The sequence below is a fragment of the Pleurodeles waltl genome, chromosome 8 (assembly GCF_031143425.1).
Source record: "Pleurodeles waltl isolate 20211129_DDA chromosome 8, aPleWal1.hap1.20221129, whole genome shotgun sequence".
NCBI classification, from domain to species: Eukaryota; Metazoa; Chordata; class Amphibia; order Caudata; family Salamandridae; genus Pleurodeles; species Pleurodeles waltl.
In genome coordinates this window covers 973,568,442-973,593,324 of record NC_090447.1, presented here as the reverse complement: position 1 = coordinate 973,593,324, position 24,883 = coordinate 973,568,442, and the positions used below count along the sequence as shown (strand labels likewise).

The 24,883-nt window shown below is 47.8% G+C and overlaps 1 protein-coding gene across 3 annotated transcripts in view; it reads right to left on the bottom strand.

Annotated features, from left to right (window-relative positions):
* The window catches only part of LOC138250391 (RNA-binding protein 26-like), a 623,852-nt gene that overhangs the window by 500,668 nt on the left and 98,301 nt on the right, over nt 1-24,883 (bottom strand). For all 3 annotated transcript variants that reach the window (XM_069205212.1, XM_069205213.1, XM_069205214.1), the window contains one exon: nt 18,269-18,405. In XM_069205212.1, coding sequence (XP_069061313.1) covers nt 18,269-18,405 — 137 coding nt within the window. The remainder of the gene's footprint in view (nt 1-18,268; nt 18,406-24,883) is intronic.

The following is a 24,883-nucleotide window of genomic DNA, read 5'->3' as shown; positions in this document are numbered from 1 at the left end:
CCCATAATAAGAAAGGTTGGGCATTTACTCCTGACAATGGCAGAATTAGAACTTCTTCCATGGTTGGGAAGAAAGTGGCCGGAGGGAAAATGAACTTGCAAATGCTCAATAGATTTTCACATGAGCAAATCTACACATGCGTATTAACCCATGCTAAAATACAGTTCACAAATATTTTATAGGGGTACGACATATACCATGGTTGCACTTTTGTGACTTTCTTTAAGAATTTGGGGCCACATGTAGGTAGGTTCAGATTTGCGACCCGCAAATTGCGAGTCGCAAATCTGAATGTAGGATGGTGTCCCTGACACCATATGTGATTCGCAAGGGCTTCGCAAATGCTCACCTAGTGAATAATCATGAGGTGGGTCGCAATTTGCGACCCCCTTGCGAATAGCGGCCCTCACAGGGATGGTGGCCTGCTGGAGACAGCAGACCACCATGTCTGTGACTGCTTCCTTAAAGGAAAACGAGATGCATTACAAAAATGAAAAATACAACGTTTTCGTTTCATTTTTTCAGAGCAGGCAGTGGTCTGCAGGACCACTGCTTGCTCTGAAAAAATGTTTACAGTGACATTCACAGTGGGGAAGGGGTCCCATGGGGAACCCTTCCCTTTTGCGAAAGTGTTAGCACCCATTTGAAATGGGTGCATACTGCGATTGGTTTGCGCCCGCGTTCGCGGTCACAAAACAATCCTACATTGCACTGCGAGTCGCAATTAGGAAGGGAACAACCCTTCCTAATTGCGAGTGGCAAACCCATTTTGCGATTCGGTAACCAGGTTACTGAATCGCAAAACTGGGTTTGTGCATCGCAGTGTGCTTTTTGCACGTCGCAAACAGCAAAAGTCGCTGTTTGCGACATGCAAAAAGCTACCTACATATGGGTCTTGGTCCCTAATTAGGTCTGGTGTTAACAAAGACATTTTGTTTTTATTAAACTTCTTTTCTCTCTCTTTCGGCTGGCTTTACTGTGAGTGATCGCATTCTGCTCTTCCACAAGGAGCATATTGGCACACAAAGTAGTTTTGTTCAGTGTCAGGAACTACAGTGGCAATCAGTGACGTAACGAAACTGAAGGGTGCCCCTTTGCAAAGAACATGGAGGAGCCCCCTCTCCAGACTCACTCAGGGCAGGTGCTGTGCTGAAGGGGCCCCCTGGAGGGCGGCTGCAGGGCCTTTGTTAAGCCACTGGTGGCAACGTGTGCTTTTAGAGTTCAAAAACTTTGGGGGGGGGTTGGGGTTTGCAGTGTTTGTTACAATGTTGAGGGCCTGGTAGCTCCCACAACAATAAAGTGTTACAAAAGCCATGTCAAAACAAGACACGCATTGATGAAACTAAAAAACTTATAAAAATATGTCAGACCAGTTGGCTTTGTCAGTGTTTGTTTATTTTCATGCTTCCCATATTCGTGTTGAAAATGGTTACACTGATTTTCCATTAGAAATATTTTTGGGAAATACTAGCATGCATCAACACATTTTACTAAATGACACTTCATTTGCATCTAATCAGAGAGCATTCTGGGAGCATTATACTTAGCCTCATAGCCTAAACTTTTCAAACATGTGTATACACGGTTTTGTTTTTTTTGTACTGGAACCAACGTCAGTAGTGAAGTGTGACCTTAAAACATATATTTACAGCACTCACCCTAATAATGAAGGCTTTCAAATAATGAACCATAAATACAAGTTCGAACAGCATTATTTTTTGGAAACACATTACCTCCACTGCAGAGAGTTCCACTCTCTGTAAACAGGCAGCCAAAGGGTTTGTGCTGCAGAGGGTTGGGCCTACTTGTCCCAAGGACAAAGTAAACATAAAAACTTGTTGCCCTTGACCCCAAACAAGATGTCCCGGGCGTCGGGCAATAGGAATTCCACATCCCTGCATCAGTTAATGACTACCACATCTGCACAACAGACATTGCACAACAATTGCATTCTAAAAGGGATATACCAATGCAGCTACTTTGCATTTCTATTAACAAAAAGACAATGTAGCTCCTAAGTAATTTACCTCAGTATTTAGATTTCCTGAAAACATACATTTAAGTGTCTGTATTTCCAAGTTACATCAAACAGCCTAATGTTTTCATGTTAATAAATAGTAAGTACCTTCAATACATCCACCAATATAGGACCCCCCCCAGCACCATTCCACAATTGTACACAATAAACAGATTATCACATGACCTAACATAGACAATAAATGACATTTTTCTATCCCAGAACTCCCAACTGCACCTACAATCAAGATGTCCCATAAAAGCATAACCATCACATTGTACAAAACGCCAAAGTAGTATTCAATACAGTTGAACATTTAATTAATGGACAGAGGTATAACATTTTGTTGGGTTCCAATTAAGTGATGTCATTTAGGTACACTCCTAAACGCAATGCATTTTATCTTTTTTGATGTCTATTTCTATTCAAGTAAATCATAATAAATAATGTCGTTTTCCAAAGGCAATTCATTTCGCACTATTTTGCTCCTCATATATACTTTTTTTCATAGCTCTATAGGAAGAGCAATGTATATTAAGTCTGTAAACCAACAGGTTATATAGATTAATATTTATCTGTCTACAAGTTTATTTCAACATAAACCTAATCTGATTTGACTCATACCAATGGATAGCCATCGAGCTTGTCCCACCACAGAGGTCAAGAGGCATAACGTAATTTGACAGATATGCAAAGAATAGGAGTGGATTTACATATTTGAGACCGTTATTTACTGATAAGATGTAGAATAGGGAGGTGAGGCCTTATTCAGATAAAATAGGCAGCCTTGCAGGGAGCTCCTGTCGGCAACTCCCCATCTAGCGCCACTCTCTATGTTACACCTGGCTGAGGGACCCCCTCAAATAAGAGTGACAAACCTGTGCTCTCTCGGTGCTGACAGCAGACTTTCAGGACCAGCAGTGGCAGCACATACCCACAGAAGAACAGGTTAAGGGGGGTGGGGGGGGTCCCTCAGGCAAGTCAGGAGCCGCTGAGCAGACCTAGGGCCACTCCTGAGCAAGCAAACAAACACACACACACACACACACAAAAGGCATCTGCTATAGACCCGGTGCCCGGACAGAAACAGCTGTGGCATCACACCACCCGGAACCCACCAGCTTTGAAGACTGGAGCAGCATTTTACAGATTAGTGGTGGTGAGTGGTGCCATACAACATTACCAGCTTCCCCCTCCAAGTCACAACTCACCACGGGAGGAGCAGCCAGCAGTTGTGGGAGAGGGAGGAGGCCAGCTGCCACTGGAGTTGCCATGATCTCCTATCAACAACTCCCCGAGGGACCAGGGCGTTGTGCACCTGTGATTTGGAGGTTAAGAGGTCGGGGTCCACACAAAGGCAGCTGTGGGCACATACAAGCTTTGTGAAACCCTACTAGCGGCACTACTATAGCATTTACCCCAATTGCTGTGGCGGATAGTTCTGGGAGGTTCAAGAACCGTGGGGGACCTCTAGATGTCGATATTAGGAGTGCACCAACCTGACTGTGATTCTGGCAAGTAACAGCAGAGGGCAGAGTCCCAACCACACCTTGCAATTGATCTGGATACAAACTAGCCCAAGTACTCTGCTGCAGGGGGAGAGTGCTGTATGATGAGGCTGAAATGAAGGGCGATCGCCTAGCATCATGGGTCTAGAGGCACTGACACCTTTGAGGCCGGACCCAGGAATCCCCGGAGACATCAACTTTGGAAAGGGCCGTAGTGGCTGGCAGGAAACCGGAGAGGTCTGCACAGGACACTGTGGAGAGATTTTTACAGTACAATAATGATACAATAGTAGATACTTGTAGAGAGCTTCGGAATGAAGGGCCCCTATCACTTACCCAATGCATGGATAGAAGCGGGAGGTGCTACAAGTAAGTCCCAACCAAGGCGGCTGTCCGGCAATTCTGTCCCGGGCTACACAGATACCCGAAAGTACACCACTTTGGCAGGCACAGCCTAGGGCTCACTTCACTACTATAGGAGAGAGTGAACCACTTTCCCTCTCAAATCATGGGAAAACCTCAGATGGCGAGGGGGGTACCTAGAGGGGTCACTGGACCCATTCCAAGATGCAGACAGCCTAACTATTACCCCACAGCGACCTACGCTCCATGACGTACTACTAGCCATCACTGCCTCCCATGAGGTCCTGGGGTCCAAAATAGACTCGCTGCCGATGAACATGGGCATACTGCGGGATGAGCACCGCTGTTTGGTGGACAGTCACCGCGACTAAGAAAGACATGGAAGACATAACTCCAGCCTTGAATGAAGGTAACCACTAGGCTTACTGCCATGGACATGAAGGTCCACCTCTTGGAAAGGAGAGCCGAGGACTTGAAGAACAGACTGCACCACAATAACATACATATGCCAGGCCTCCCAGAGCGAGTGGAGGGGAGAAACATGGTGTAGGAAGTTGGCTCTGTATATACTATCTGAAAGTGAGAGATAGTGTCCACAGAGTTCAAGGGTTCCCCTTAGAGGTTGATAGTGGCAAAATTAGATAATACTAATGCTTTTTTTTGTAGTAGTGTGGTCGAGCAGTAGGCTTATCAGAGGGTAGTGTTAAGTATTTGTTGTACACACACATGCAATGAGGAACACACACTCACAGACTTACCTCCAGGCCAATAGTTTTTATATAGAAAAATAGCTTAATTTATTTTAGAACCACAAGATTCAAGATCTGAGGTAAGTACATAAAATGCAAGGTACTTCACACAGGTAAATATAAAACTTTGATTCAAAGCAATGGTACTCACAGTTTTAGTTAAAATGGAAATAAGCTATTTTAAAAGTGGACAGTGCAAAAATCAACAGTTCCTGGGGGAGGTAAGTTTGGTTACGTTTCTCAGGTAAGTAAAGCACTTACACAGTCAGTCTCCTGGGCATATGCAGCCCACCGTTGGGGGTTCAAGGCAACCCCAAAGTCACTGCACCAGCAACAGAGGTCAAAGGAGGGCCCAAAACACATAGGTGCCTATGGAGAACAGGCGTGCTCCGGTTCCAGTCTGCTAGCAGGTAAGTACCTGCATCCTCGGGTAGCAGTGTGCAAAGTAGGAGTCAGGTTTGCTACTGAAAGCAATGGAGGGACCCGGGCGACACTTAGGCGGTGCAGGCAGGGCACAGGGGGGCTTCTCGGGCCAGCCACCGACTGGTCACTCCTGCACTGGAAAGTGGTTCCTCTCGGTCCAGGGGGCTGCAGGTGCAGTGCTTGGTCCAGGCGTTGGGTTCCTTGTTACCAGGCAGTCGCGGTCAGGGGGAGCCTCTGGATCCTCTCTGCAGGCGTCGCTGTGGGGGTGCGGGGTCGACTCCAGTTTCTCACATTGTCTTAGTCGCCTGGGAGTCCTCTCTGCGGTGTTAGTTCTCTGATGCTCGAGCCAGGGGCGTCGAGTGCAAAGTGAGAAGTCTCATGCTTCCCGAGGGAAGATAGAGTTCCTTGGAAATTGCAAAAAAGTTGCAGAGTTGTTGCTGTTTTTGAACAGTGTTCAAACAGCTGTTCTCTTGAGTTTCTTGGTCCTTCGGGTTCATGGCAGTCCTCCGAGTCCTCAGTGGTCGCTGGTCCCTGTCGGATGAGTCGCTGTGCAGGTTCTTTGAGCCTGGAGACAGGCCGGTAGGGCTGGGGCCAAGTCAGTTGTCATCTCCGTCGTCTCTGCGGGGCTTTCAGGTCAGCAGTCCTACTTCTTGTTATAGGTTGCAGGAATCTGATTTCCTGGGTTCAGGATCGCCCCTAAACACTAAATTTAGGGGTGTGTTTAGGTTTGGGGGGACAGTAGGAATTGGTGGGTGGCTACACCCTCTTTGTGCCTCCTCCCTGAGGGGAGGAGGGCACATCCCTATTCCTATTCTTTTTGATTGGAGGAATCCTCCAATCTCAAGATGGAGGATTTCTAAAGGCAGGAGTCACCTCGGCTCAGTGCACCTTAGGGGCTGTCCAGACTGGTGGGTGGCTCCTCCTTATTTTCCTCTTTATCTCCTCCAGCCTGGCCACCAAAAGTGGGGGCAGTTGTCGGAGGGGTGGGCATCTCCACTAGTTGAGATGCCCTGGGACGCTGTAACACCAGGCTTGAGCCTTTAAGGCTCACCACCAGGTATTACAGTTCCTGCAGGGGGAGGTGAGAAGCACCACCACCCAGTACAGGCTTTGTTCCTGGCCACAGAGTGACAAAGGCACCCACCCCATGTGGCCGGAAACCCATATGGTTGTGTCAGGCTGGCAGAAACTGTCCAGCCTAGCACTAGGAGTCTGACTGGAATTCGGGGGGCATCTCTAAGATGCCCTCTGGATGTATTTTACAATACACCCCACACAGGCATCACTGTGCATTTATTGTGCTGAGAAGTTTGATACCAAACTTCTCAGATTTCAGTGTAGCCATTATGGAACTGTGAAGTTCATGACTGACAAACTCCCGGACTATGTACTCTGTATGGCTACCCTGCACTTACAATGTCTAAGGTTTGGCTTAGACACTGTAGGGGCATAGTGCTCATGCACATATTCCCTCACCTGTGGTATAGTGCACCCTGCCTTAGGGCTGTAAGGCCTGCTAGAGGGGTGAATTCCCTATGCTACAGGCAGTGAGAGGTGGGCATGGCACTCTGAGGGGAGTGCCATGTCGACAGTCATTTTCTACCCACCAGCACACACAAGCTGTGAGGCAGTGTGCATGTGCTGAGTGAGGGGTCCCCAGGGGGACATAAGACATGATGCAGCCCTTAGAGACCGTCCCTGGCAACAGGGCCATTGGTACCAGGGGTACCATTTACAAGGGACTTATCTGTGTGCCAGAGCTGTGCCAATTGTGGGAACAAAGGTACAGTTTAGGGAAAGAACACTGGTGCTGGGGCCTGGTTAGCAGGGTCCCAGCACAATTTCAATCATGACTGGCATCAACAAAAGGCAAAAAGGCAGGGGGTAACCATGCCAAGGAAGGCATTTCCTTACACATGATGGACTACCTAAAGCATTGGCTTTGCTTGAAATTTGAAGGCGAAGAGCCATCCCTATTTTTCTTGTTGGAAAGGGTGCACAGAGTGCAGACATGGAACCCCTTCCCAGGATACCCCCTGTACCCGGTGGTGGTGAGATTACCCCAATGCAAAGACAGAGACTACATTCTACGTGAGGCGAGGGTGAAAGGAAATCTTAATATCGAAAACAGCACAGATTTGTTTTGAGAAGTCCAGAGGCAGAGGTCCACATTCAGGGAGGCCAAACTCAGACATCTGTGAATCTAATATGATATATGCTGTTCCATTCCTGCCTCCAAGTGGTGACAGCAGAGGTGACGCAGTTCTTCCAGAACCCCAATGAGGTCTGGAGCTGGATCGACCATAACCAGCCATCCAGCCCCATCCAAAGATCTCAAGGATGCTGTCAATGGAAGACCCGATTGTGGGGCAGGCCCTCCATTGTCAATGCAACCACTTCTCCAGGGAAGAGGCTCAACAGGAATGTCGAAAAGTAATGGAGGTGGTGGCATCAATGAGTAGCAACGACGTGAGCCCATCTTCCCTGCTGGAAGATGGAGGCACAAGGAATTCAGACACTGACCACAGTTCCGGTATATTCTGGGGACTCGAGTGCTGCCTTACCAGTTGTGACCCTTGGTACTTCCGACAAGACTGTGTAACAGTGGTCGGCTGGTAAGAACTGGTATAAACAATGCAGTGGGTGCGTACCGAGATACATGTTAAAATGAGCCACCCGAAGGCCACATATGCAATGTCAATTTTAGACGCTGGGTGGGGGAGGCCAAGAGGGAGCTATGAAGTCACTACGACCGCTATTACTGGTTTGCAAGCAGGTTTTCGTGTCCACATAGTTACAGGTTTGACTATTTGGATGGGGGCTATTAGCCTGTTTATACTGGAGAGGGAAAGTTGGCATGAATAATGTTGTTGTTTGTAGGTGGAAACATGAGTCAAACTACTTAGCTGTCCGAAACTAATAAATGTGTGGTTGCTGCTGTTGGGGTGTGGAGTGGTGATACGGGAGAGGCAGGTAGGAGGGGAAGACACCAACATGATGACAATAGCAATGAATTACAGATTTCTATCATGGAACATAAGGGGGATGCACACAGTGATGAAACTCTATAAGGTGTTCTACCAGAGCAGAAGAACAACAATTCATGTAGCAATGTTAGAAGGGAAACATCTTACCACCAAAGAGGAGGAAGTGCTGCACAGATGTTGGAGAGGACAGGCCTAATACACCACCTACTCAACCTATTCAAGAGGCACCCTGATCTGGAGCAGGGCGGCAGTCCCCTTCCAGTTCACAGGAAACTCATCAACCCAGAGTGTAAATATGTGGTAGTAACAGGCTGCCTGGAGGGCTACAATATAACTCTGATTTATTTTATATTTACATGGTAGACCAGGGACCCTTCCTGGCATGTATGCCGGCCTACTGCCTCCCCACCTGGACCAAACCGCCGTTATAGGGGAGACTAATTATGTGTCAGACCCCCAGAAAGACCACTCGCACCCCAATTGAGAAAGCTCAGAAAGGTGTGTATTTACGCAGACTAGCAGGTGAAGTGAGAACTCAGACTCGTGGAGCCGAATGTACTCAGTCACAAGACAACCTCTTTTCAAGGTGACCTGATCTTCATGTCCGGCTGGACACCTTTCTCCATACACCAGATGCCCATGTCCTTGTCCATATGGTAGAATACATGGCCCATACAATCTCGGATCATAATCTGATATTACTTCACATACGATGGGACCAACAGTGCATGGTTTCCCACAAGAAAGCTGAAACCAAAGCCACTTGAAAACACATAATAAATAAAAGCAGTAATGGGACAACTATTTCGCACAGAATGAGGGCACAGCTACGACACCCCTAGTTGAATGGAATGCCTTTAAGATGGTAATCAGAGGGAAGTCTTTTGCAGAATCAGTGGGGGTCAGGCATGCTCTATTAAGAGAGGTCATGGTGGCAGAACAGACATTTCGTGAGGAGGAGGATAAACACAGACCGGGTTGCCCAGACTTGCAAAAACATTACTAGAGACAAAGGAAATTGTTGCTACCCAAGTGGAAAGGCTCCACTGCTTTGACTATAAGCAGTGTATGACTCGAGCTCATGCAGAACACAATAAAACGGGCTCCCTGCAGATTGGCTAATCCGCCCAAAAGCAGTTTGTTTGTAGTGGAAATAAATGTGGACGTAGGCCACAGACTCTACAGACAGGGGGAGATAAACACTCACTTTATGCAATATTATAACAGGCTCTACAAAGATGTCACTCTGTATGATGGAGGCCCAACCCACGCATTCTTGTGCCACTGTCCCTCAAGTCCCACAAGAGAAGAGACAGAGAGCCTGGGAGGAGAAATAACAGTTCAGGAGATAAAGGTGGCGATCAAAAGGATGGCACGCAGCCAAGCACCAGGGCCTGAAAGGCTCCCAGTTGAATTGTTTCCAGCATATGCTGCCAAACTAGTCCCCAAACTGTCAGATCTCTCTATAAGAAAGCAAACGAGATGGGAGCTCTACCGACCTCCACAATGAAGGTGCAGGTGGTGCCCTTGTTAAAACCAGGGAAGCCAGAGTATGACTGCAGGGTCTACAGACCCCTGTCAATGCTTAACTTAGACTACAAGATCCTCAGCAGGATCTTGGCCACTAGGTTCATCCCTCATGTGCCCCAACTTGTGCACCCGCATCAGGGGGGATTCATTTGGGGCCAAAACACCGCACTTAACATCTGTTAGCTTCTAGCAATAGTGGAAGTCACTACCTACGACAAGACCAAGGCAGCGGAATTTGCGGTAGACAATGCAAAGGCCTTTGATAATCTAGAATGGGACTTCCTCTAATAAGTCATGACCAGAATGGGATTGAGGGGTTTCCTGGCTTGGGTCAGGCTATTGGACACCACTCTAAGCCAGAGTACATACAGGACAGACCATCTCAAGGAGGAACAATGTGGAGAAAGGAACTCTGCAGGGCAGTCCACTGCCCCCAGCCCCCCATGCTATTTGCCCTGGCTATGGAGCCACTGGCCAGTCTGGCTAGGGAGGGAAACATATGCCAAGGGTTCGTCTTCAAATAGGCATGTCTCATGAATGCACTGCCTTCTAAACAGAAGATCTTTTCATTTTCCTCCAGAACACATCCTCGGATTTAGAAGGGGACAGGAAAATGCTGGCAGACTTCGGCGCCCTATCGGGCCTGCAGGTCAACAGGCAAAAATCAAGTCTATTCCCCCAGAGAACCAATAGCAACTCTCCAGGAGGCATAGATTACCTACAGGGGAACCCAGTTGGTTACTATACCTGGGGACAAAAATCTCAACGGGCAAGACATGCTAGATGGGGATGTCACCCAATCTATTAGATAGCTCAGATCCTTTACTGACTTTTGGCAGATGCTTCCACTATCCATGGCAGGTAGAGAGGCTCTACTTAAAATGATAACTCTTCCAAGATTATTATATTTCTTCTCTGTACTTCCAATAAGGACTCCTAGGGCTATGTTCAAGAACTAGACACCCTGCCCTCGATGTTTCTGTGGGGATCAGGCCAGAGAAGTGTTGCCCTCATTAAATTACAACGCCCACCAACTGAGGCCGGCTGGTGGTGCCAGAGTTTGAATCCTAGAAGTTAGTTGCACAGCCAAACAGGATACACAAAATGTCTTGCAAGCAAATACCTGACAGGACTCCAAGACCCTTTACCCCGACACTAACGCAGGTTGACCAGAGTCTTTCTGAGCGTTGGCCAAACCGAAGAAGAGGACACAGTGCTGTTTGCAGAAAACGTGGACACACGTTCCATATTCCACAGAACTACCATGGCTATGTTGAAAATGTTACCCCATGGGGGCAGTTGGGAGAGGGTGGCAGACTGGCTGGCAGCAGGAGCGAGGAACATGGAGACTTGCTTAGGACGGGTGTGCTATTACCATTTGAGGACTTCCGCACAGAGTTTGAACTGCCCCAGGGTCACTTTTTACTACATAGGGCAGTTACAGCAGCACTACGTAAGCACTGGAAGACTGGACTAACGTAATCATGCTCTCACGCTGCTGCCCAATATCTGGCTCTCTCGGCAGGCACGGTTAAAGCAGTAACATGCCTATACAGGGCATAATCAGGGATATGCTACAACCCCTGGACACCATGAAGGTGAAAGTGGAGGGTGATTTAAGCATACCCATAGCTGCTGAAGCCTGGGCAAATATCCTAGACAGAATCCTGAAGGTATCCTGTAATGCCTGCTTCAAACTGATTAACTTTTTCATACTACATTAAGCCTATCTCATTCCAGGACACATCAACAATAGTTACACACCTGAGGTGGGAGCTGAGCTCAAACACATGCTATGTGACTGCCCTCATCATGGGGCTTACCGGAATGAGGCTACTGTGGTAGCCAACTTTCCTGGTAGAAAGGTCCCATGTACACTGGGGCACTGCATATTGGGATACTTCTCCCACACCTCTGGGACGAAGATCACCACCAGGTTCCAAAACCCAACATTCATTCGAGCAAAAAGGGAAATTACACACACTGGAAATCGCCAGAGTGACCTCGTATAGTAGCTTAGCATAAGAAACTTGAGACATGGGCTACCTATGTAGGTGAAGTACTACTCAGAGAAGCAAGAAGGGGGCTGCACCCACTGGATGTAGCGCAGGCCTGGGAGGCCCTGGTGAATTGCTTAAAAGAACCAGAGGTACAGTCCCAACCCCCTAAATGCGCAAGGGAACGAGGTAGGTGGAACTTTAATCTCAGCTTTGGGCAGCCTGGATACAACCCCCTGGCTCCCTTCTCTGCCCACAGCCTGGCTACAACCCCCTGGCTCCCTTCTCTGCCCACCTTTCAGGTTCAAAAGTGTTTCACTACTATTAAGGAACGGAGACCATACAAGCAAAGAGCTGGGGCGTGGCTACGAGAGCCAAGATGTCAGACGTGTAATCAGAGTGCTCCGAAGGGCCTAGCATTTATCCGTAATAACGGAGCCCCACCAGAGCGCCGCCGGCACCTAAGAAGCAGCGCGACACCGCATGGAGATAGCGGTGCTGTGTAAAGAGGATCCGCCCGACCCGGCGCGAGCTAGAACAAGGAGGCTCCGCCGCACCCTGGGGCCTCCCCGAGCGAGCCGGGGGCTCGAGTTGGAATGAGACGCAGGGCGGTTGTCCCCGCCCGGCCGACGGCGTAGTGCAACGTCCGCCTGTCACGGACCAACTGAACCGAGCTTGGGGGGCGCCAGCGGCTCTCTCCCTGGAGCAGGATCGAGCGTCGGAGCCACCGAAGTATAGCCAACGGCGGAGGAAGCAGGACAGAAAACAGCTTGATCCCGGCGCTGCAGCACCCCTGAATAGGACGGGCCTTGGATCCCAGAGGCAAAGCCGAGCGACAGAGGTGGGAGCCGCCCAACACAGAAGAGACCCGGGCAGAGAAGGCTGCTGCCTAGAGCCAGAGGAGTACCAGTGGGGGCTGGAGGGGATGATCCTCCTCCACCTGGAGCAAGGAGAGACCAGGTGAGCGGAGCCCCAGCCAGGGCCCTGAGGGGAGCACCTGGGGCCACACCTGAGGAAAAGAGCAGCACAAGAAGGGAGAAAAATAGGGAATTGGGACAACTCCCTGATCCCTCCGCCCAGAGAAGCGGCAGTCACACACTGGAGGAGCGCATTGGAGCTGGGAGAGTAGGAGGGGGACGGCCCTCAGCACTGGGCCCTCAGGAGGAAGAGCCGGGTGAACGGGGGCCGGTCGGGCCCGACGGAGAGGGGACGGCCCCGGGTCTCATTTCGTGCACCGGGGAGTGGCACCACACAAACAAATAACCCAGGCGAGGAGGGCGATGCCCAATTAGAACACCCGTGGGTAGCAGCGGAAGCCCACAGAAGACCGAGGGATCAAGTGACACCCAAGCATTGCCAGCTGGTTGAGGCAGAGAGCTGGAACCCGACCTAACAGGGCTGATGACATCAAAAAGCCGCCGCGGAAGGAAAAGAATGGACCGCCCAGCACTTGATGGCAATAAAGGTGGAGACATGCATGAACCGGCACAATCCACGATGCAGGAAACGTTAGACAAAATCCTAGGAGCGATATAAGACACAAAAACCACACTACAACGCAACATCAATCAGGTCGCAGTGGAAGTTTGTCTCCTCAGAGCAGACCACCAAAAGTTGGCAGACAGGGTCAAAGACACAGACGACCCTGACAGATATAACCCTGAGACAAAAGGATTTGGAAACCACTGTGCTGCACTTAACGGAGAGAATAACAAGGCTGGAGCAGAGAGCAGAAAATGCAGAGGGGCGGAGCCGAAGGAACAATGTGCAAGTGGTGGGGCTGCCGGAGGGATCAGAGGGCACAAATATGGTGGCATACCTGGAGGAGTGGATGTGGGAGATGGTGGCTCCGTACCGGCTGACACCGTTCTCCGCGCTGGAGAGAACTCACCAGGTCCCTGCGAGGCGCCGCTGCCACTGCTTCTAGAGACACTTAGCCACAGTACAAGCCAAGGAGGGTAGATCGGGCACGATGCTGGCATGGTTGGTGAAACCAGGAGGAGAGGGAACACCTATAGTAAGTGTACGTGACATGAGAGGGACCCATAGATTCACACCCGGACCTATTAATCAGGCCTTTAAAGAGTACTATACTCACCTGTACAGAGAACCGGACGAACTAGAGGAAGGCAAACTAATGGAATTCTTACGACCACTCCCGCTGCCGACCCTAGTCAATGGAGAGGGTGAAGAGCTAGGGGGCCAGGTGACGAAGGAGGAGGTACTGGAGGCTATCTCGCAGTTGGCCCCAGGGAAAAAACCAGGCACTGATGGGTTACCAATGGACTTTTATAAGAAATACTCCAAGCTATTGGCCCCACAGCTGGTGGAACTTTATGCAGAGGCATAACACCGAGGCCTTCTCCCAGACACACTCAGGGAAGCAGTAGTAATCCCTCTACCTAAGATGAAAACAGGCGAGGCGTCAGTCACCAACTTCAGACCACTCTTGATGCTGAACAGCGATTTAAAAATTCTTAGCAAAATTCTGGCTAGCCGTTTGCTGCAGCACATACCCGCCCTCATACACGCGGACCAAAATGGGTTTGTAATGAACCGCGATACATCACTCAATCTCCGACGGCTCTTCGCTATCCTACAGATGCCAGGAACAGTGAAACCTCCAAAGGGGATGTTACTGGCCATAGACTTCGAGAAAGCCTTTGATTCGATTCGCTGGGATTACCTGAGAGTGGTAATGCTAAATATGGGCATGGGAAACAAATGGGTAAAGTGGGTGGACCTGCTCTACACAGCTCCACAAGCTAGAGTTAAGACCGGGAAAATTATCTCAACCCCCTACACAATACATAGGGGCACCAGACAGGGATGCCCATCGTCACCGCTATTGTTTGCCCTGGCTATCGAACTGCTGGCTGCCTACATTTGAACAGAAGGCGAGGGCAGGGGAGTAGGATGGGGAGGAACCGAACACAACATCTCGCTATATGCCGACGATATCCTAATTTACCTCAATGATGGGGATACTGGACTTCCCTGGGCCTTGCAGGCACTGGATCAGTTCGGAGACCTATCAGGATTAAAACTTAATAGAGGCAAAACATACATTTTCCCGATGACAAAAGACGCGCCCAGCCATCTACATTCCCGGAGGCTGTGGTATGGGCCCCTGCTACATTCAGGTACTTAGGAATTCAGGTGTACCACAACCCGAGGGACCTGCGGGAAGGTAACCTTGGCAAGGTGCTTGGCTCCCTAAGAGCATCCATGGGTTTCTGGAGAACCCTGAAACTATCCATAATGGCCAGAATAGCACTAACAAAAATGGTCATGTTACCTCGCCTCCTTTATTATTTCACTAATTTACCAATACTGATCCCAGCGTCATGGTTTGGAGAACTGAATTCACTACTCAGAGATCTAGTGTGGGACGGGGGCCAGCGTCGCACGGCACTATCGACGCTCTGTAGACCAACCACTGAGAGAGGACTAGGAGTTCCCGACTTCGAACTATACTACTTATCTTGCCAGTTACAATGGACTGCCAGATGGATTGCAGGTGAGGGCAACCTAGATAGACACACGGTGTGCAGAGAACTAAGCACGGAAGAGATTATGTCAGAAATGGTGGGACGGAAGATGAAGTCACAGGAAAAGAGCACATTGACGAAAGTGGCACTACAGTGCTGGAAGAGATGCTCAAAGAGGGTAGGAATAGGTAGGCCCTACTCCCCGGCATTACCACTAAGCATGTTGAAGGTAGAATCGACTGCTGGGAAAAGGATGGACTCAGACCTAGGGCCATGGACGAGGGCTGGAGTAGAGACAGTAGATCTATTCGGGGAGGGGGTGCTGAGCCCATTTATTGAGCTGGTAGATAATATGGGGATCCCCAGAGGACAGTTCCTGGTGCACCAGAGACTAACCCATATCGTACAGGAACACTGGGAAACGATCAACGCGGAACCTGCTACACACTGCGTATTACACCAACTACTGACAATGGTGGCAGATTCCCACCCAATCACAAAACTATACACAATACAAATCGAGGACAATCTAGACCAGTTGAGACCATTGAGAGATAGATGGGAAAAAACCCTTGAAAGAGAGCTATCAGACACAGAGTGTAAGAAAATAATGGCATACCCAAAGAAAGTCTCAAGAAATACCCGGTTGAGATATATCCAGTATAACTACACTCATAGGACATACCTTACTCCACAGCGCTTAACCCGTATATATGGAGGTACTCCTGCGGGATGCAGATGTGGTGGTGTGGGCGCCGACCTCAATCATATGATCTGGCATTGTCCAGAGATCCAAGCTGGATGGGGGATGGTGATGAGTGATTTGGAGAAGCTGATGGGAAGTCCAATACCACACATCCCAGCAATATGCCTGGTGGGCCTGAAGCAGGGACTTACAATTGGGAAGGTGCAGGAGCGCTACATAGATACCACGCTAGCACTATCTAGACGACTAATAGCGGTGGAATGGAAATCCCCTAAGGGAGCGGCTTTGACTGAGTGGAGACGCGAGGTAGCGAAGTAGAAAGGAGCTGAATTGCAGGTTCTGAAGAGCGAGGAGGCAAGAGCGTTGCGTCAAACACCAATAGCCCCGGCTTGGGAAGTGATACTATTAAAATGGAGACAAGAAGTGATGGGGGAAGGCAGTGACACAGGAGACTCGGGTTAGCAGTTAGCTAGTATACTTATATAGTGCTGAGATATACACACCAGAAGATCCCTTATACTATGGAGGGCGAGCAATGAGAACATGGAACCCCAAGAAGTAGAGGGCAGGCGTAATGTCAGGAAGGAGGCGAAGGGAGGAATCAGAGTACGACGAGAAGATAGCAAGTGACCCAGCACATAAAACAGAAGAGGCAGGAATCGGACCAGGGTAAGTCGGGAAAGGAACACTACTTCAATACGACCATCACATAAAAAGACAATAGGGAATAATGGCACCATAGCGTTTAGGTTTATGTTAATTTTAAGCCAACAGGATAACAGTAAGAACCCGCCAGAGAGAGCATGCGATCAAAATCCGAATACGGGGTTAGACAGAGGTTAAAGGCGGATAAAAGACAATAAAGCATGTAAATAACCCTGAGAACCTGTAACACAAACCAATCCTAAACAGAAAAAAAAGTAATGATGTTTAAATGTAAAGCAATCTTGAAGAAAGAACATGTCTTGAAGAATACAACCTGTATATGGCATAATGTTAATAAAATATATTTTAAAAAAAATACAAGCAAAGAGCTCATTTGTGTACACGGGGGAACGACTCAAGGGGACTGGGAGGGAGGAATGTTGTACCAAGTTACTATATATTGATTTTAACTGAAATGCAGAAGTCTGGCAAATGTGAAATGTCATCAGTGCTCGACTTAAGCTGGAGCCGGGCTATACTATGCATAAAACTTTCAATAAAAACTGTTTACAAATAAGATGCTGAATAGATTCACCATCCTAACCATGGCCGAAGTGCCTGCAAGTTAAGTGCGCTTGGGGTTGATTGTTCCGTGGCAACATATAGCAGTAATCAGTGCTCAGTAGGTTCCCTAAAGCTTTTGGCCATTGTGCCACTGCACCATTCATATCATGGCCCCACGCCGCCTAGGACTGCTTGCCTGGTTGGTTTCCTAGAGCTTTTGGCCCCTGTACCACTGCACCTGCTGCACCGTCCATACCACGGCCCTAGTGCCTGCAAGGTAACATGAGGAAATTGTTTATATCCAGTTATGAATGTGTTCCAAAAAAGAACAGTTACAGACGGAATACATTATTTTGTAGGCAAAAAAAAAAATCATAAAAAGGTGTCTTTAAACTTATCTAACTCACCAAAATGAGTTGCCACATGTCATAAAACAAGATCTGCATTACATATCAAAGTGAAAACCAAGCTTGCTACATTGTGTTACAATGTGGCTGGCTGTTTTGCATTAAAAGATCTTATCCTGTGCTTGACAGTGAATGGGCCATAAACAGTGTAAACTGCCAAAGATCGCCATATGTTAGACTGACACGGAGAGTGAAATGTGGTTTTGGACTTTGTTCCGTAAAAAAAATTAAAAAAAGTTTCACAAATTTAAATAGACTGAAAGAAGAAGAATTTTGCAAAAAGCTTGCAAATGTTTTGTGCAAATGAAGAACAAGATATCTTTTGAGACGGCTATGTATAAAATAAAATAAAAACAGTGCACAAGAATGCTTCATGGAGAAAGGCTGTATTACTCTTTTAAAAGCTTCCCCTTTGAGGTTAGCAGAAAGCAAAACAAAATAACCAGGCTCCCACAAAAATACAGCTTGACATTGGACCAGGGTCTTTGAATGCCCAGCAAACTTGACAGATAAGAACAAGATTTATAGGTCTGTTGACAGAAAAGGGGGTTGTGGAAGTATTCAGTGAACATGGCTTTCTCTTCAGGCGGGACAAACTGAACCTGGGCAGCCTAAAGCAAATGATGTCTGAAAATAGGCAGCAAGAAAACGTGAGTTACAAACAACAAATCCAATGGCAAGTGATGGACAGAATGCATCCGCAGGTCAACATTCTGTAACTCCAATACATCTTTAGCATAATGGACCATTTTGCTGTCTGGTAGGCTGAGACCTGAAAAAGTATTATGAAACATATTGCAACAGGTGACGACTAGAACACTAAGCAAGGAGAAAGCAGTCTACCACTAAATAACTGTATTCAAAAACAGAGAAAATATTACCTCTTCCTTTTTCACCTCTTTATCCGGATGCTGCATGAATTCCACCTTTATCAATCCCGGTGGGGGCAGTTCTGGTGGGGGTAGATAACTCTTGTTATTCAGAGCCTCAAAAAGCTTATCAACGAATCCATGGGTCTCTAAATTATAAACAGAAGAAAATAATCAGAACCGAAGAGTTTTCACAACTAACAAATTCAGCATGGCAATAAATATATAAAATAAAATGCAGCCTTTGGGAGTCCTTTAAATGAAATGACAATACAACCAAAAAGTAACAATCTGTACTCACACTATATAGTGTGGTTGTGCGGTTAGGCTTATCAGAGGGTAGTGTTAAGCATTTGTTGTACACACAAAAACAAAAGAAACCCACACTCAATGACTTAACTCCAGACCAATACTACCACAAACAAAGTTTGTATTAGTATTATATATTATTGCCTCTGTCAAGCCTCTGGCGAACCCCTGGACTCTGTGCACTCGATATCACATTTTGATATAGTATATACAGAACCAGATTCCTACATTGGTGGATCAGCAGTGGGGTTTACAACTTTGCATTTGCTGGACTATTCAGCCAATACCTGATCACATAATTAAATTCCAAAACTGCCTTTAGAAAACTGATTTTTGAATTTGGCTATGTTTTCAAAATTTTTTAAAAGTCCTGCAAGGGCCTCGGTCAAGTCCCTTTTAGCATCTCTTTTTAAGTTTACATTTTTTTTTGTAAAAGTTAGGATTTAGTTACCAGAAGTAATTTTTAGTTTCTAAAAAGTAATCCCAACTTTAGTAGCCTAATGAGCAGCTCAGATGAAATGGTGATGGAACTCAATCTCACTCCTTATCTCCATCTAGGGATGGCAGAGCTAAGGTCCATCTGTAAGCTGAAAAAGATTATAACTGGTTCCAACCTACCAAGGTCAAGCTCCAGGAGCTCTTGGCAGAGTGCAACAGGGACCACCCTACTGAGGAGGAAGAACTCCCCTCAGAAGGAGAAGATGTCAAAGATGAGGTAGATGATCGCTACCTCCTCCTTAACTAACTAGGGAGACCAGGGTCCCTAGACCTTTATCTCAAAAAATAGTACTCACTGGATCTGGCTCTTCCACAGGGGAGTCCAGTTCCTCTGGGAACATTGAGGGCAGCCACAATGAAGAGGACATACTTTTAGCAAGGATAGCCAAAAGGTTAGCTTTGGAGCAACAGCTCCTAGCTATAGAAATTGAGAGCAGAAATGGGCTTAGCACCCAGTAATGATGTCAGCAACATAACTAGGGTCAGAGAGAATACTCTCATCCTAAAAATCCCCAAAGGGATGGTCTCAAAATATGAAGAGGGTGATGATATCACCAAGAGGTTCAAAACCTTTGAGAGGGCTTGTGCAACCAGAATGTTAAACAGATCTCACTGGGGAGCTCGCCTTTGGGAAATGTTCACTGGAAAGTGTAGGAACAGACTCCTCACACTCTCTGGTAAAGATGCAGAATCCTATGACCTCATGACGGCTACCCTGACGGAGGGCTTTGGGTTCTCCACTGAGGAGTATAGAATTAGATTCAGGGGGCTCACAAAATCTCGAGCCAGACTTGGGTTGATTTTGTTGACTATTCAGTGAAAACACTAGATGGTTGGATAAAACTGGCAGGAGTCCATGGCTATGATGGGTTGTATAATTTGGTTATGAAGGAACACCTGTTAAATAACTGCTTCAATGAAAAGTTGCATCAACATCTGGTAGACCTAGATCCAATTTCTCCCTAAGAATTGGAAAAGAAGGCAGACCATTGGGTCAAGACAAGGGTGACCAAGACTTCCAAAGGGGGTGACCAAAAGAAGGGGGGTCACAAAGCCTCCCCAGGGAAAGGGTGGTGAGACACCTAAGGACAAATCAAAGAGTCTTTTCCGGGGCCCCAAAAACCTACTCAGGAGGGTGGGCCTCTTCACAGTCCACAAATGTGTACAAGGGTAAAAACTTTGATCCCAAGAAGACCTGGTGTCACAACTGTAAACAGCATGGACACCAAACTGGAGACATGGCCCGTCCCAAGAAAAATCCCACTAGCTCTACTCTAGTTAACACTGGAATAGCCAGTCTCCAGGTGGGATCAACGGTGTACCCAGAGCAAATCAGGGTTCACACTGAAGCTACTTTAGTCTCTGATGGTGGGATGGATATATCCACACTAGCTGCCTGGCTGCCTAACATGCAAAAATACAGGCAGCAGCTCTTGATAAATGGGACACAGTTAGAAGCCCTGAGGGATACAGGTGCCAGTGTCACCATGATGACAGAGAAACTGGTTTCCCCTGGACAGTATTTGGCTGGACAAACTTAACCAGTTACCAATGCTGACAATGTGACCCAAGTCCATTCCATGGCTAAGGGGACTTTAGAATAAGGAGGGGTTACTGGCCAGGAACAGGTGGTGGTCTTTTCTACAATCCCAGAAGAATGTTTGCTATGGAATATACGATTTGGAGTCGTCAGCATGGGCTGAGGTAGAACTCAAAACCCATGCAGCCATGCTGGGTATCCATGAACTGGTGTGTGTGAAAACCAGAGCACAGAGCAAAGCACAGGGTGAAAAAGAAGTGTTGGAGCCTGGAATAATTCTACCTTCCAAGAGAAAAGGTAAGAGGACTGGGGGGCCAGCCTCTGAGCAGCAAAAGAAACAAGACCTCTCTTCTCAGGAAGATATCTTATCCCTTGAGGGAACTGAGTCCATAGAGCTGCAACCTTACCAGGTAGAGCTCTTGGGACCAGGGGGACCCTCCAGGGAACAGTTGTGCCACGGGCAAAAGGCTTGTCCCACTCTTTAAGGCCTGAGACAGCAGGCTGCTAAACAGGAGAAGGGAGATGTCAGTGGCTCCGCCAGGGTCTATTGGAAGGATGGGCTCCTTTACACTGAGGCTAGAGATCCCAAACCTGGCTTCAATAGGAGAGTGGTAGTGCCTCAGGAGTTTAGGGAGTTTATCCTCACATTGGCCCAAGACATCCCCTTAGCTAGGCATTTGGGACAGACCAAGACTTGTCAACCATTTATACTGGCCCAACTTGTCCCAGAAAGTAAGGGAGTTTTGCAGCTCCTGTGTCACCTGTCAAGCCAGTAGCAAGACAGGTGGCCACCCAAAGGCCCCCCTCATTCCATTTCCAGTGGTGGGGGTTCCCTTCGAGAGGGTCGGTCTGGACTTTGTGGCTCCACTTGAACCTCCCACAGCCTCAGGGAACCAATACATACTGGTAATAGTAGATCATGCTACCAGATACACTGAAGCAATTTCCCTTAGGTCCACTACTGCCCCTACAGTAGCCAAATCCCTAATTGGTATTTTTACCAGAGTGGGTTTCCCTAAGGAGGTGATTTCTGACAGAGGTACACGCATGTCAGCTTACCTGAAATGCATGCAAAATGAGTGTGAGGTGACTTATAAGTTCACCACACCATACAATCCACAAGCCAATGGACTTGTAGAAAGGTTTAACAAGACATGGAAGGACATGATCATGGGGCTCCCTGGAAAAACTCAAAAGGAGATGCGATGTCCTCCTGCCATGCTTTCTTTTTGCCTACAGAGAGGTGCCTCGGAAGGGAGTAGGGTTTTCCCCCTTTGAGCTTCTGTTTGGCCATCCTGTAACGGGACCACTGGCACTTGTAAAAGAAGGCTGGGAGAGACCTCTCCATGAGCCTAAACAAGACGTGGTGGACTATGTGCTTGGTCTCCGCTCCAGGATGGATGAGTACATCGAAAAGGCATCCAAAAACCTTGAGGCTAGCCAACAACTCCAGAAGTCGAGGTATGACCAAAATGCTGCTATGGTTGAGTTTTAGCCAGGGCAGAAAGTTTGGGTTCTGGAGCCTGGTGCTCCCAGGGCACTTCAGGACAGATTGAGTGGCCCTTACCCACTCCTAGAGAAAAAGTCAAGTCACTTACCTAGTGGACCTGGGCACTAGCAGGACACCCAAGAGGGTGATCCATGTTAACCGCCTGAAGCTCAACAATGATAGGCAGACATAACCATGCTGATGGTTACTGAGGAGGATCAGGAAGCAGAGAGTGAACCTCTCCCTGACCTCCTCTCAACTGACCCTAAAGATGGCTCAGTAGATGGAGTTGTCTATTCAGACACCCTCTCTGCCCAACAGCAAGCTAACTGCACTCTTGGGCCACCTGGTAGGTGGAGGCCAAGTGCAACCTCTAGTACCCAAGATCCAGACAATTCTGGACTGGGAAGCTCCAAAAACCCAGACTCAAGTCAGGGCATTCCTTGGCTTGACTGGGTATTACAGGAGATTGGTGAAGGGATACGGGTCCACTCTGACTCCCCTCACTGAACTGACCTCCAAGAAAATGCCCAAGAAGGTAAACTGGACCCTGGACTGTCAAAAGGCCTTTGACGCTCTAAAAGAAGCAATGTGCTCAGCACCAGTTCTAAAAGCTCCAGATTATTCTAAGCAATTCATTGTGCAGACCGATGCTTATGAACATGGGATAGGAACAGTCCTGGCTTAAACCAATGATGATGGCCTTGACCAGCCTGATGCTTTCATTAGCAGGAGGTTACTCTCCAGGGAGCAGCATTGGAGTGCATCTGAGAGGGAGGTCTCTGCTGTGGTTTGGTCCCTGAAAAAAAAAAATTGAGGCCATACTTGTTAGGCTATCACTTTGTTGTTCACAATGACCACAAACCTCTCAGATGACCTATGCAAATGAAAGGTGAGAACCCTAAACTTTTGAGGTGGTCCATATCACTAAAGAGAATGGACTTTTTAGTGGAACATTGGAGGGGGGGGAGGTGTTGCCAATGTAGAAAGCTGGCTCTGTATATGCTACATCAAAACGAGATATAGTGTGCTCAGAGGCCCAGGGTTCCCCAAGAGGCTTCACAGAGGCAATAATAGATAATAGTAATGCTCTATTTTGTAGTAGCGGGGTGGAGCAGTTAGGCTTATCAGAGGGTAGTGTTAAGCATTTATTAAAACACACACACAAACAAACAATAGAAGAAATACACTCTCAATGACTTAACTCCAGACAAATAGGATTTTATATAGAAAAATATATTTTGTTAATTAATTTCTAGAACCACAAGATTCAGTTTGCAGGTAAGTACATTCATTGAAAGGTACTTTGCATAGGTAAGTTCAGGACTTTGAATCAAATCGACAGGCCATACAGTTTTCTTTAAAATGGCAAAAAGCTATTTTAAAAGTAGACAATACAATTTAACAGTTCCTGGGGGAGGAAAATAAAGTGCAGTTTTTGAGGTAAGTAAGAAACATTACAGATCTAGTCTCCGGGGCATCGGAAGCCCACCGTTAGATAAGATAATCCCAAACACCAAGCACCACCAACACAGGGCCGGTTAGGTGCAGAGGGGTCAAACAGGAGCCAAAATAACATGGGCCCTTATGGAGACGGGAGTACTTTGGTTCCTGTCTGCTTGCATGTTGTCGGAGGGCAGACTGGGGGTGGTGGGGGCAATGGTTACTGTCCCTGAGGCTACACCCTCCTTGTGCGCACTCCCTTTGGGGAGGGGGGCACAGTCCTATCCCTACTGGTCCCTGTCCTCCAAACCAAGATGGAGGATTCTGCAGGGGTAGGTCACCTCAGCTCTGGACACCTTAGAGGGGGTCCTTGCTGTAGGTGTTCACTCCTCCCTGTTTTTCCTAATTTTCCTGCCGGACTTGCCGCCAAAAGTGGGGCTTTGTCCGAAAGGGGAAGGGTGGGGCGGTGGAGGGGGGGGGGTGGCATCTCCACTAGCTCGAGGGCCCTGGGGCACTGTAACCAAATGCTTGAGCCTTTGAGGCTCACCACCAGGTGTTACAGTTCCTGCAGGGGGAGGTGTGAAGCACCTCCACTCAGGGCAGGCTTTGTTTCTGACCACAGAGTGCACAAAGGCACTCAGCTCATGTGGTCAGAAACATGTCTGGAAGTGGCAGGCTGGCACAGACCGGTCAGTCCTACACTACCAGGTTGGTTGACCTACAGGGCCATCTCTAAGATGCAATCTGTGTGCATTTTTCAATAAATCCCACACTGGCATCAGTGTGGGTTTATTGTACTGAGAAGTTTGATACCAAACTTCCCAGTAATCAGTGATGCCATTATGGTGCTGTGGAGTTATTAACAACCTCCAAGACCATATACTACACTCTACTTACAATGTCTAACAATAGCATTTGACACTGTAGGGGCATACTGCTCATGCAGCTATGCCCTCACCTGGGGTATAGTGCACCCTGGCTTAGGGTTGTTAGGCCTGCTAGAGGGGTAACTTACCTATGCCACAGACCGTGGTTTGTGGGCATGGCATCCTGAGAGGAGTGCCATGTAGACTGGCTTTTTCTCCCCACCAGCAACCACAAGCTGTCAGGCAGTGTACATGTGCTGAGTGAGGGGTCCCCTATGGTGGCATAATATATGCTGCAGCCCTTAGAAACCTTCCCTGGCCACAGGGCTCTTGGTACCATGGGTATCTTTTTCAAGGGACTTAACTGTGTGCCAAGGCTGTGCCAATTGTGGAAGCAAAGGTACAGTTTTAGGGAAAGAACATTGGTGCTGAGGCCTTATTAGCAGGGTCCCAGGACACGTTCAAAGTTGGCATCAACACCA